The sequence below is a fragment of the Zonotrichia leucophrys genome, chromosome 1A (genome assembly GCF_028769735.1).
Source record: "Zonotrichia leucophrys gambelii isolate GWCS_2022_RI chromosome 1A, RI_Zleu_2.0, whole genome shotgun sequence".
NCBI classification, from domain to species: domain Eukaryota; kingdom Metazoa; phylum Chordata; class Aves; order Passeriformes; family Passerellidae; genus Zonotrichia; species Zonotrichia leucophrys.
In genome coordinates, this window is record NC_088170.1 from 42630876 (window position 1) to 42645827 (window position 14952).

General features: G+C 35.2%; 1 protein-coding gene across 5 annotated transcripts in view; it reads left to right on the forward strand.

Annotated features, from left to right (window-relative positions):
- Nucleotides 1-14952, forward strand: part of SLC41A2 (solute carrier family 41 member 2) — an 87145-nt gene that overhangs the window by 36904 nt on the left and 35289 nt on the right. The window contains exon 11 of one of the 5 annotated variants that reach the window (XM_064702550.1): nucleotides 6513-9640. The exons of the other annotated variants lie outside the window; for them this stretch is intronic. Coding sequence (XP_064558620.1) covers nucleotides 6513-6698 — 186 coding nt within the window. The 3' untranslated portion in view covers nucleotides 6699-9640. Of the gene's footprint in view, nucleotides 1-6512; nucleotides 9641-14952 lie in introns of those variants that run through there. 5 annotated transcript variants of the gene reach the window in all.

Consider the following 14952-nt stretch of genomic DNA (forward strand, 5'->3'; position numbering starts at 1 on the left):
TTCCCTGAATAAGCAGTTTTTTTTAACAATCATTACATTAAGATATTTTAAGTAATATGAGTAGTCAGAGCTATGATTTGCATTCTTTTTGATTCTCTGTGAATGAAACTGTTCTGGGTTTCCAAGCTTAAGAAAAACCAGAAAACATTTTATTTAATTTCATTTTCATTTTCCTATCCTTAATAATACAGCTGTTTCTAATCTTTAAATAAATATACATTCTTGAAATGTTCTTCAATTAAATTTATAAATTGATTGTCTTGACATCTAAGGCTGTACTCACTTTAACTTGAGAGGGGCTGGGATTTCACAATTATTTTTCCATAAAGGGGGAAAAACTGCACAATTATTTATATTAATCTGCATTCAGGTAAAACTTTTAGGCTGAAGTCTAAAAGGTTTTGCTCTGTAGTGAAGAGACTTTTCTTTGTTTATGAATGGCAGCACTAGAGGAAAATGCAGTGAAAGGCACTATGGGGATTGTATACCCTGTAAGCATGCAGGGTGCTTCACACAATGCACTGTACAGTATCAGGGCAAGCCAATGTGCCTAATCAAAGCCAGTATAATATTATAAAGTGGATTTGGTGAGTGTTCGAGAAGAAAATTCTTTCCTTGAAAGTCTTACAAGAGCAAGCCACAAACATGCACCAGCACACTGCATGCAGTTATAATATGGCATTTGACCGATGAAGGTTCTATTAACTGGGAAACAGTCCTCCTCTTATTCCTCACAAAGGCACAAGTATTTTTTTCTGTATGAGGCTGTGCATCAAGTAGAGTTTCATCCCCTGTCTTGTCAGGCTGCAGCAGAAGGAGAGCAGCACTGGAATTTCCAAGCTGTCAGTCCTGGTGCACGGCTCAGGGCGCTCAAAGGCAGCCTCTATTCTGTGTGTTCTCACTGGGCCAGTAAAATGCCCTGTCAGGAATTTTCACACCTACTGACCAAATCTGAACACACAGTTATGTTAAAGTCTCAGGGAATAAACAAACAATAGGAGATTCCCAGAGCTATTACCAAGAAAATAAGTAATTCTGAAATTCTTCTTACCCAGTGAAGGTCAGATGTGCACAGCTGTGAAGTCACTTTTGCAGTGCTTCAGGGCTGTTTGGGGCAATAGAAAACCAAGAATTCAGCAGTGCTTATAATGATTTCCTGCTTACATAAAAATGTCTAGGATTTCTCACCAATGTGAGGATTCTAGTGATGGTATGGGCCTCTTTAATGTGGAAACATAGCTTGTGGGATATACTGTACGTTACAGAGAAAAAAGGAAGGTTGTGTTTATAGACAAAATATTGATGAATTTCAAATATTGCTTTTTCTAACAGGAAAGGTTACTTCCAAAAGATGAAGCGTATAACTGCTAAAGACACTATATTTCAAGGAAATACAGAAAGCCAAGCCCAAATCTGGACAGTTCTGTATGTTCAGTGCTTTTTCCTTGCAGCATGACAAGCAGACTTGCTAGACTTGTTGGGGTCTGACCATGGGTACAACAGCTCCTGCCTTTCCAGCCATGTTGCTGTCTGGGGTAGAAGCCCAGCTCCTACCGAGTCATAGCAGGGATTTGTCATTTTTGCCTCCAGAAGGCTGGGCTCAAAATGCTTGTGTATGAGCATACCAGAGCACTTACTGGTCTGGGCTACACATGCTAGCGGATAGCTGAGAAACAGCCTGAAATTAGGACTGTTTTGGTGAAACCAGGGTGTCTGGCAAAGCTACAAAGAAATCAAGATGACAATATGAAAAACTTATATGAAATATGAAATTAAAAAAAAAAAAAAAAAAGAGTTCCTTCCCACAAAATTAGGTCAATATAATGAAATTGACTCAGAAACAACTTCAGTTAAAGCGGTTTCTTTTTTTTTACTTCAAAGAGGTCTTAGGGTGACATCAGTGTATGCTGTGCTGTCTGGGTACGGATACCTTAGAGGAGCTGATGCCACTTACCTACAACAGAAACAACAGCAACAAGAGAAAGCTTGCTGTTCAGTGGTTTCTTTGCAGCCAGGCATTAAAGGAAATCTCTGCATGTTTGGAGGAAACAGTGACTTGTCCCCCCTGGACATGACACATGCCAGATACTCTACCAAAGAAAATCATACAGAAAAATGTCTTTTGAAAAATGTGTGTAGTTCCTAGTTCGAGAGTTCACTGACTACAAATTTTTGGCTGTAGAAATGGAAACTCAGAGAGTTCAGTGTAGATCTACTACAAGCACTTTACAGTTACTACTTCATCAAAAGCCATTTAAAATTGGAGATATGTCATGCATAATTTGAAAATAAACTTCATGAAGGGTCAAAGCCACTGGAAGACCTAAATCATAACTCTGGTGAGAACGACAGTCAGAACACAGTAGTCTTTAGAGATTCTTAAATGGGATTTTTTAGTCATAATTAAAATAACAAATAAATAAACTTACATTCGAATTTCATAGATTTGTAAGAGTTCTTATCCAGTAATTGCCGGATCTTTTCATAGTGAAGTTATGGGTAAATTTTGATTCAGTATAATTTTGAAAGTAAAGGAGACTTAAAACACATTTGAAAAAGATTATCTCAGTTTATTTACATCTGTGTTTCCTGTCTAAGGTAATTGAATGCAACTATTTTGTAATGCATCTTCAGATGGAAAAAATTTAAGGTGAAATCATCAGTAATAGCAACAGGCAGTTTAACAGTTTAATTTTCCAGCTTGGTGTTGCAATTCACTTATCACAGCAAATAATAAAAGTGAACAATTCTATGCTGTTTTACAAATATTCTCCATTTGAATATTACACTTTTATCACTGTGAATTTGACATGCATCCACATGCATCCAATTTGACATGTCCACATGACAAATAGACATTCCAGATGAAAGAAACAATGAAAATATTGTAGCATCCTGCAACTTATTAATTAGGCTATAGGAAGCCTAGACAGTATTAAGAATGTTTGGAAGGAGTTATGTATTTTTATTTTAAATAATAGAATTTTGGTCTTTTCCCATTTTAGGAATCATAAGAAATTATTTTCATGAGAAAATACAGATGTACTACATGCAAAAGATCAAAAATAACTTTTCTTCACCTAACTTTCCTTGTTATATGTATCTAAAGATCTTGAAAGAATGAAAGTAAATTTAGTACACAATAACAAAGGAAAAAGAACCTGCTTTGTAGTGTGTTATGTTCCCATTTCTAGTCTTGCAGTCATAAGATTTGAACTTTCAAAATAGTAAAGCTCACTCATATTTAAATATTCATGTTATTTCACTTCCAATCTGAAATTCATGATTTGAGTAAGAAAGTTCAGTATCAAGAATTACTCTCAATTTCCATCCTTTGTTGTACCAAATAATGTGAGTACTTATATTCCTTATTTTTAGATTCTTCATCATTAGGATTTTTCAAGATTTTCCCCTCCTTCCTACTCTAATTTCTGTATTCTGCTGCTTCTGAGGACTTTTTTTGACAGTGAGACCGAAGGGTGATTTTTAGAAATGCAGTCTAAGTCTGATCATGCCTTTAGTTTCATTTTCCTCTCTTTTGATTGTGTTTTTTTCGCTGTAATAACGATAATAATATAGCATGATTTTCCTTTTAAAACATCTGGAATTTTACTAGTATTTTTGCAATCCTGTCTCTGGACCCTTTTTTTTTCTTGATCAGTGACTATTGAGCGTCTTTTCTTTTCTTAGCCAGATCTCTTTATATAGATAGATATTTGGTTATTTTTTCCCTTTCTTAAAGCCTGCAGTTATTTCATCCTTCAGAATGGAAGAATTCCTAGAGCTTTTTTTCATAATTCTACTACTACTCATCTCCCTTTTTGCAGAAAACTCTATATTAAATAATTTCTATGCTAAATAATTTCAGCTCGTATCTTGAACAGTGCTAAATATATTTATAAGTTTTCCTATTAATTTTCTATAGCATTTCATTCTAAACATCAAATTTTTGTACTGTATTATTAGGCTTTTCTGTGATGTTCTTCCCTTTTTTTTTTCCCTCAAAACCAGCTGGTTTACCATTGGGAGAAGTAAGGCTTTCTTCTTCATAGCATGGCTGCGGGGCAGAAATGCAGTGTTTGTACTGCTGTGCCATCTGCATCAATTTACTAACAGAAGTATCTGTCACTGATAAATAAAAAATCTCACAAAATGTGAAGTGTCATCTTGCAATGTCTCTTTTACAACTTTTTTTTAATCTGTCAGATATTTATGAGTCACTTATCACTTTGAATTCAAGACTCTTTCAAAAATTCAGCAAACTCATAGTAGGGTGCTTATTTTCTTTTTTTCCCTTTATTTTATTTTTCCCCCAAAATAATCATTTGATTGATGACTTTGATTGCCTTGTTTTAACAGTGATGAGAAGCAAAATCTTCTTGAAGTCTTAGTCACATCGATTCCGTCTTGCATTAAATACTGATGTGAACAAATAAGTAACCATTTCCAAAGACTGAGCCAAATAATTCTTAAATGTATGTGAGTTTCTAGCCATGCAAATGCATGATGAATGATCGCATCATTCCTTCACCAAAATAAGTGAAGGCTGGAACTGCAGTCTCATAACTTAATCTGTGGGCACAAAGTCCTGATTGCCATCACATACTGTTACAAGCACCAGTTAATATAATCTGCTGTAAATTTTTCTTATGACTTACAAAATGCAGACTTGTTATAATTTGCATTATTTGTTGTGCACCTGTACATTAATACAGCAAAAAAAATTATTTGGGAAGGTTCACAAAAGCTGAGTTTCCAAACTGCCCACTTAACACTGTAGTCTAATTTCAGGATGGAAAACATAGCCAACTGAAAGGTTTTCATGTTGTGATTTTTAAGAGTCAAAAGTGAATACTGTCATCTAAAATGGAGTGTGCGTGTTATGTCTAATTGGTTGTGTTATATAAAGGCAGTGTATATTTTTCTTGGAATGGGTGCTCCCATCTTCCAATAGAACATGTGTAATCATTGTGGATGTGGGGCGCTGCTGCGTCCTCTAAGCACATCCTGCAGGAGATGGGAATGTGCAGGATCTTTTATAAACAGGCCTCTTTTTGCCTCTGTAAGAAGAATTAGCTGACTCAAGGAATCTGATCGTCTTCCAAAGAAAACATCTGTTTTAAATATATTTGTTTGGATTCCAGTCAGCGCACCTAGGACTTGCATAATTAGCTTAGACTACAGAGTTCCCTTTTCAAAAGATACATTTATATAAATAAGCCATGCATTTTTCATTAAGCAAATACTCTTCCTTTCTCCCTTTTTTTCTTTTTTTTTTTAATTATAAATTCAGGCTTGTATTTTAACATACAGTTTTGAAAAGCAAGGATTAATTGAGAAACTTTTTCAACACAATTATTTGTATGATATTAATTTTGCTGTACTTATAGTGGAGAAGTGTCTTTCAGCTATATGAGTGTATGCATTTATAAGCATGCTTTTGATGCTGATAATTGATTATTTAGTAAATAAAATATTGTCGTACTTTTTACTACTTTTGATACCTACATTATTTTAAATGTATATACTGGAGTTTTGAAAAATTAATTATGGTAGTACATGTCTTAAGTTTACCCTTCTTAAAGATCTGATTAACTAAAAATACCTAAAATACAGAATTTATTTCAACTTAAGCATCTCCTTAGAGGCTACAAGAAGAAATGAAACTCAGTGGCCCTTTCTCCATTCATCTTGTGCCATTCCGTGCCACATGATTCCACTGAACCAGAATCCCCTATCATACAGCTGTGCAACATTAAAAGGATTCTTTTCTAAAATTGGGTTAATCATTATGCATATCTTTCATATGAAGATCAAGCCCCTCAAATGTTCAGACATTCACAGATGGGAATTAAATCTTTTACTTTGGGAAAAATTCAGCCTGGAGTGACAATTTCATAATATACATTGCAGGTGTGCCTTATTGCAGAAGGGCTGAAGGTGGTTTTTCAGCCATAAAAGTAGATTCTAGGCCATTTTTTGCAGTTCACGCAACCCAGGTGAAATTGTTGTCAATTTGACCTGTTATTCTTTATATGACATCTGATTTTAGTACTAGACCTGTCCAAACAGGAATTATGCCTGGGTTGAGTGTGTTCATGTGGGGCAACATGATTTGGTTCTGAATTATCTCAAAGCCCTACTTATTTTCTCTCTCTACAGACTGATGTGTTATAAGAGAAATGCAGTTGTGTGTTTGGTGGAACTTTTTTGGCTTTTCCTGCCATTTTCAGAAGTCCTCAAGCATAGTCTGGGTAAAAAATGCTTTCAGTAGTTCTGTATGTTCCTTCCAGCAATGCCTGTGATTGAGAGAAATTGTCTAAGACTCCTTCTCTCTGGCTGTGCAGCACTTTAATTATCTGGAATTAATCATATTAATTATTTGTATTTTTCAAAAGCAATGGTATGCAACACTTTGGTCTAGTATGGAGACAATATTGATGGCTATTGACTTCCTTTGGATGTAACTTACAGGATAATAATACAGATTTTATTTGTTTGATGTTGTGTAGGTGTTTACTTTGTTGTGGATTGCTGACTGGATGGTGCACCACTTCTGGAAAAAAGGAAAAGACCCCGATAGTTTTTCTATCCCTTATCTTACTGCACTGGGAGATCTGCTTGGAACTGCCTTATTAGCTATAGGTTTTCATTTTCTGTGGCTCATAGGTGACAGAGATGGTGATGTTGGTGACTAATTATTCCAATGGATGCAATGACTTTTCCTGGAATATTGACAAGACTGCTCACTCCACTTGAGGGTCCTCAAAGTCTTTGTTCCTTTTGGTCTAAGTAAATCCAGTTGACACAGACATAAAACAGCCTTAATGATTATAGTTTGGTTTGCTTTTAAAAACGGATGGAACTACAGTACATGAGAGCTTTTTTTCTGAAACCAAGGTGGATTGGAGGTAACTGAAGATATCTGAGTAGACACAATAAAGAGCAGATGAATCCTTCATCAAGTTTTAAATTGCCTAAAGAGTTGATGATACATTCTTACCTTGCAATTTCAATGTTGCGGCTCTCTGACCATTGTAGACTTGACACCAATAATGACTGTTATTGTCCACACATTTTGTCACAGGCTTTATTTTCTGTAGAAGAATATGACTATCAGCGTTTATAAAATTAGACACTTGGAAAGTGTCAGCAGGACTCAGCCTGTTTTCTTTGTGCTAAAATGAGCAACCTAATTATTTTCCTGTTGGGATTTATTAGAACAAAATTAGAAAAGGCAAATAATAATGTGACACTGATCTGGTCACTATTAATGGGTGAATGGTTAAAACTCCTTGTGTTGAAAAGTGTATGTTCATTTAGCAACTGAAAAGATGTTTAACTAACTGATATTAATGGTGTTGTGATGGCCAGTATCCTGATTTTAATGAAGTATTTAGAGGTGTTTATTTAACTGTATATACTGATCCCTGCTTAAACTTGCAGTATAAAAGATGAAGTTTCTTTTATAGGCCCTTAGGAAGTTACACGTCAAATTCCAGACCTATGTCATCAATTTCTGAGTAGAAATCTCTGCTTTCAAGCCGTGCAAATAATACAGTCAATAAGGAAATTTATGGCTTCTCAATGATTTCTCTTATTTTTAGACCTGAATATTTCAAATAATACATTGATGATGAGGACTCTGGTTGCCATATCGGGAAAAAAGGTACTAATTGCTCTATTTTAAAATCTACTGGGAGTTCCTCACAGCATAAGTTTTAGAAGGCTACTGCACACATCCAAAATGCATAATGAAATAAACAAATTGTATTTTAACTGTTGTGATTGAAAGTTTTAAATTTTCAGATTTAAATAAGACAACTGAATCCATATATCAGCATATAGTTTAATCTTGTAAACATTAGTCATCTGCTTTATGTATACAAATGCTTTTTAATTTGATGGACCTACTCAGATGAGTAGATTACATGGATAAATGCTAATGGGACTTCTATATGTGTTGGTCACCTTCAACTCTTTGGAAGTTCAAAGTATTTGCAATCTTGAAAATGAAACCAGCTATTCAGTGCCTACAGATGGCTTTAGATGCCTGAATTTTAGCTCCCTCATTTAAATATTTTTATTTAAGCATTTTCTTACTGTTATTATATAGTTGTTTGAATGAATCATATGTATTATGTCTTTTATTATGTGAGAGAAAGATGAAATCTTTCTAACTTCAGGTTCTCTGACTTTTTTTTAACTTGTATTAATGTTATTTAAAATAGTTTCTTGTATGTAGCATTGCAGGAAATATTATTAAAATGTTTAAAATGGAATAGAAGAAACTAAATTTTTTCCAACAATGGTTAATTATTTTTGATACAGCCATAGATGCAAATTTTTGTATTTGTTAAAATTGCCATCTGAATCAACTCAACTGACATTTCATGCACTTATTATAGTTACTGGACTTTAGGGTAATTTTTAAATGAATTGTAGGATTCTTAAAAATTAAAATTTCTTGAGATACATGTGATCTTGTCTCATCCAATGCATGAGGGAGTTGTAGTATGGCAGTATCCTTAGTGATTAGTATCATAAATATTTCCCCAGTAAATAAGCAACTGTTGGTACAGTGTGACTGTTTAGATCATCAAAGTGGGGAAGAAATGTTACATGAGTAAAATTAAGTAAAATTTGAAAAAGGGAAGTGTATTGCCAGACTGAAATTATCTGGTCTTGAAAACAGTAAGTGATGGGGAAGTATAATGGAAAAATTTGTTAGTTCAAAAAAGTTCAATCCATTGCATGGTTGAGAGAGCAAAACTCATTTTGTGGGGAAGAAAAAGGTGCAGACTTTCACAAAGCATTCATTATTAGAGGCAAGAGCAAACAGAAGGAAGTTATTTGGAGAAAAGAATCAAAAGGAACAGCCAAACGTGTTTCTCAGGAAGGGAAGAAAAATATAACTTGTGTTGAAAGGATTTAGGGAAGAGGTGTAAAAAGAGATACTTTAGGGAGGGGTGGAAGTGAGGGAGAAAATAAGAATGCTCTTACATATGATTAAAGAGGAACTTTTTGAGGAAAGAAGTGCGACACTGATAAAACAGGAAAAACCGTGATGTCCAGAAAACCAAGGAATAAATAATCTATGATGTCAAAGGGGTTTGATTCCTATATGAAAGGAGCATTTTAGGGACTTAGAGGCTTCACAAAGTCTGCTACCTTTTGTTAAGAAGGCAAACAATTCTTACCACATTTCATGTATTCCAGCTGTGAGGATAATATGGGAGGTGGCACAAAAGAGTGCTTGGATACCAGAGAATTTTTTCAAGTACTCAAAAGCTGAACACCCTTAACCAATTTTAATTTTAGTCAAGTCAATCTCTTCACAGCATTCCACCTACTTGATTTTTTAAAAAAGCCCAGTAATAGTGAATTACTTTACTTCATATGTGGATAAGAAATGTTAGCAGAAATTCTGTCAGAGACAAATTGTGTACTTTTTGTACCGCTTAAAACATAGAATTGAAAGGGACATCCTGAGATGTTATTGTCTCTTTTTTATCAAAACAGCCATATTTTATAATCTTGCAGATAAAATGGTGACTCTTGGTATTAAAATTCATTAAGTCCTTTCCTCCTTTCAGGCTGCCAGAAGATTCTTTCAAAACTTCTGTTATAATTTGCCCAAGTAGGGCAATGGCTGGTTCACATCTCTTTGCTTTTGAGTCAGCATGGAGCACTTCCTTCGATTCTTGCTTTTATCAGCTCATTCACCTCTTTTAAGTTGTGGGTCATCCTAAAGCTCCTCCTGGAACTTTTTGCTCCATTTTCATTCTGCTGATGAGCTAGACCAGCCAGAAGCTGCAGGTGGTTTGCCTTACAAGTTACTGTCTGTAACCTGGTGCTGAGCAACTCTTGGGGTGGTCTTGTTTGGCCTTTCTTATTGTCTGTTATTTTTTTTCCTCTACTTCAGAAATATCTCTAAGGGGAGTAGAACTACAGGCAGGTTAGTTGAAATGTGTGTTGTTTTCCATTCTGAAGGACTCTGTGGCCGTCTCAATGGCTCTGTGAGTGTGTATGAAAAGGGATAATCTTATTTGTAAACTACAGTCAGGTGCAGCTTTTAAATGTGGAGTCAGTAGTGTTTCATACCATAGGTGTTTTTTTTTCCTGTGTAATGCTTTGAAAATTATCATTCTAGTGTGTTACTGAATGACTCCAGCTCCTTTTTAGAGTAATTATATAGCCAGGATTGTTCCTCTGCTTTATTATGCAGTTTGATATAAGGGAGGATTCTTCTTTTAACATATGTAGATCAATATTTTGATTTTTACAGCATTACTGTACATCTTGTCTTAATCTGTAATGTTTTAATTGGTAAAATTATCTCCCACTCCCATGTTTAATATATTAATTTTACTGGGATTTTTAGAATATTGATGAGAAACTGGTGAGCAGCAAATGAATTTCACTCCTTTTTACAATTTGCAAACAAAATTAGACTTTTCTCATATAAAGATTAGAACAGCATGAGGATTAAGGCTTTACAAATGCAGTACAATTCGCAGAATCAGGATTCAAAATGAGACCTATCATCTTTTTAATGTATTTGCTGCTTCAGTTGTGAGCATCACAAAAAGCTCTCTTAAATGCAAGAATGGCCTCAGAATACATCATGAAACAGTAGCATAAGTGCTCTGTGAAATGAAGTGTTGGAAATTCCTTATTATTATTGTAATGGTAAAATTTCTATTGCAAATGAGATAGTCTCTTTAGAGGTGCAGAAAATGGCAACAGAATATGATAATTGAATTATAATATTCTTTGGAAAAAGTAAGGTAATGTTCACAAACAGTACTAAAAGGACTGGAAGTGCTGTGAAGTCTCTTAGTAGGATTTTTCTTTTCTTTCTTTGACTAGATTTTTTGTGATACCGTACACTGTTTTGTGTTTTCTAATCCATTCCCAATCACGTCAGTCTGTTGTTTAGTAATCTTTAGGATTATCATTTTCTCATATGTATTTGAAGTTAAATAAACAGTGTTTTTTATATATAGGTCGGTAAAGAACTAGGAAAAAAAAGTGCGTTTTGTCATTAAAGCCTCATTCTGATAGTCCTAGAGGAAAGTCTTTCGGTTAAATTTAATGAAAATTTGATCATCCTGCATGCTGTGCATGAATACTCTGGGGAATCCAATATTAGCAAGACATGAATAATTCACAGTTAAAGCTAAGAACCAGTATGTTTACTAAGTATACAAGATTGCCATATTCTGGGTGGGTACTCAAAAGCAGGAGTCATTCAGCATTGGCTGGACTGGGTGGGCTTTACCTTCTCTGCAGCTAAAAAAATGTCTTGGTTTCAAGTCCTGCTAGTTATTTATTTAATATGCAGGCTAGTTCATCATATCCTCTGTTTTTGCTTTTATTTCTCAGTCCAAACTATACTTGAAATATGCTTCTTCCTTACTTAGCATTCTTCAACTTGCACTTTTGGGAGATTGTTTCCTCCTCAAGAGTTGCTTAAAGTCTTAAAAGGTAGAGGAAGTGCTTTCCTTGAATAATTCTAAATCTGAATTTCCTTGAATAATTCTAATTCTAAATTCACTTTTTGCAAGTGAAATGGGGTTCAAGTGAAATCTTGAATTAATTATATGGTGGACACCTTCTGAACAGATCCTCAGGATTTAATAATGCTAAATTCTCAGATTTACATTTGAAGTTTTACTATGAATAGGATCTTTTAAAAGATTTTGTCTGTTTAATAACTTTTTTCTCTCACTTCTTGGTTCAGATTAATGAAACTGTTGCCCTGTCCCATGTACAGTAGAATAGTATTTTAATAAATCTGACATTCTAAATGGTATTTCAAACGTTATGAACAACAATACTTGTTTTGTACTTGAGAAGCAATCATCCACTACTTTCCTCTGAATCCTCATACTATGGTTAACTTGAGATTATCCAAAGCCCTTTTCCCCCCTTTTTGTTTCTGTTCTCTCAGTGCTGACAGAACTAATTATTTTATTACCTTATAGCATCCAGAGTTCTGGAGTAATATCAGAACATACTTTATGTCAATTGTTTTGAAGAATGAACCAATTTTTACTAGCTAAAAAGGAAAACAGATATGTCTGATTAATTCTGGTTCTAAGGAGATGAAGGGTAGCTTTCACTTAAAAGAGATTAGTACCTCTGGAATTTGGAGGATTTCCAGAATCCAAGTGAGCTTTCTAAGCTTGACCACATTTAGGTAACTGGGATCAGCTCAGGTACCAATTTGTGGACAAAAGTTTGGATGATTTGGAGACAAAAGCAAGCTCTGTATTTGTCTGATACATGAAGATTGGCTGATCAGCTCTATCTCTTTCATTCATTTCATCTTCATGCTTTGCTATTGCAGCTTCTTTAGTCCCAACCCAGTAAGGCCACTAAGTACTATGGTAGTATGTAAGTCCCCACATGTGTATGGGGACTGTGGTCCCCCTGTAAGAGCAGACAGCAAGGCCTTTGAAAAAAATAAACTTCTAAAAAACCTGCATGTCATTTGTCCAAAATGAAGGATCTAAGTTTTTTTGTGAATTCAGATCCAAAAAGACATACTTATTCCCTGGCTTCACTTCTAGCTGGCCTTTGCTATATTCCCACATTAGAAAGCTGCTTCATTTAAAAAAAACCCCAACTTTTTGGAAGCACTGTAAAGTTACCTAGCCAAAGTGCAGGAAATGCAGCTCTGTTAGACCCCACACTGGTTATGTGCCCTGTACATGAGACTGACATGAGCTGCAACAGCGTTGACCCCTCAGGAAGAAATAAACCCCCTGCTTTGAGCCTGACTGTAGAGCCTTGGCATTAAAGCGCTGGTGAATGCACACATACCTCTGGAATTTGTGTAGCTTTTAGACTGGCACTAAGAGAAAGAAACATTTTTAGCATCCATTACAAGCAGGAGAAAGAGATCCTATTACCATAGGAACTCTCTCACAATAATGACATGAGACAAAACTAATGAATGTTCACCTTTTTGGTTGTTGATTCTCATTCAGCTCTAAGTACATTGCATACAGTTTTCTGTCATATTATGGAATTGAAGTGTTGTTCAGCAAAAGCTCATGTTGTTCACCTATAAAGCAAACTCCTGCCCCACATAAAAGGAGATTTCCCCCCCCCCCCCTCCCATTCTTCTGCTTTTAGGAAGATATGGCTTACAGCTCTGTAGACTAGGCAAGACCCATTCACCTTTCTGTATGCTCTCAGTTGTCTCCTGTTTGCAGGAAGCCTCTGAAGACCACAGAATAATCTGGAATTTCTTTTCCAACACAGGACCAGGAATAGGAGGGCTATTTCTGCTTTTCCACAGCTATACAGACTTAATTTCTCACCTGAATTGCACTCACCTGTGCTTCCTTCTAATCTTTGCACCATTGACTCCAAGAACTTTTTTCATTAAAAAATTGTGGATTTAGTTTTTGATTTTTTTGAAGGGAAAAAGGGAGGCTTTGAAAGCAGCTGCTTTGGGAATTCTACATCTAGCATGTAAAATCATATTGCACACAGAGCAGGAACATTTCTACAATAAACTAGAAAAGCACATTGTAGAATTAATTCAAGCTAGTGAAGTTGTTATGTCCTTCCATATAACTGAAGATAAATGCCTTAATAAATCATGAATAGCTGTAATTCCTGAAAGGAATAGGTTTTGTTTTTCTTCAACGGAGGTCTCAGCATTTACCTGGACACAGTGGTCGTCTCTCCACAGCATGGCTGCTTGCTCGGATTTGACCTTTCTATCTAAATTCATTTCCTTGAAGTTTAAAATATAGTAAAAAATGCAGTGATTGACTTCATTCATAGAGCAATCATTTTTTAATTAAACCCCTCTACTTCAAACATAAAACTAAATCAGTTTTAGCTAGAATAGTTATCTGCTAAAAGAAGTCTGAATAAATTGAGCCTAAGAAAGGCTTAGATAAAGGTTAAACCCTGACTTTGCACAAGCTTTTATGGGAAATTTGGGCTGCTGTGGGTTGCGGATTTTGACTTGATGTAGGACTGCAAATACCTGCTGACAGCACAGAGACCTCTTTCTGCTAAAAAGGCATGAATTGCCACAGTAAAATTCTAGTTTTTAGAACAAGCCAAAGCTTAATGGGTAAACTGTTATCACTCAGCTGTATGTTACCCTGACAGCTTTATGTATTAGTGAAAAAAAGAGAAACTGGGGAATAAACTTTGGATTGATTTTTTTTCTCTGACTGAAGAAAACAGCTTTGCTGGTTGCTTGTTTTTTAATTAAAAACTCTGATTGAAATGAGATTTTCAAACCCACCTAATTTTACTGCAAGTGCTATGTCTCATTTTCCAAAATGATCTGTGCATTTGTTGCATAGTGCTAGGATGTGTGCTCCTAAAGGAATATTAGCTCAGGTTGCTTTTACTAAAAAAATAGGGACGGTCAATGTCAAAATCAGTAATCTTATTAAGATATTGGCAAAATATATTTTAAATAATGTATAAAGAAATAATATTTTCTATATGTTTTCCTCCATGAAGAAGTTACTACTGTAGGTCCTTAATGTCTCTGACTTAGCCAGCAGAAGGTTTTTATTGTCAGTGAGTTGAATCTCAGAGTCCAGAGGCTCAAGCACATCAGTAGAGTGACATTTCAAGTAATAGGGGAAACAGGTGGCTTCTTGTCATGCCAATAGAGAAGATGAAGTTGATTTTACTCTTTTAACATAGATTTCTTTATCAAATTGATTAGCATGCAATCTGGGGAGGTGGCATTTGGGTACGTCTTTCAGTGCACTGAGGAATAAACCAGACTCTAATATTTCAAAAATTGCAATCTTTGGCAAAGTTGTACGTGCAACTGGAAAAGCAAGATATTTTATTTTTTTGTGGCTTCAGGAGTCTGGTACATGATGATGTGTAATACAGCTAGTGAGAAAGGCATGGTGCTGCTGGTTGGCAAGCATATGCCCTGATTGCTGCTCTGCT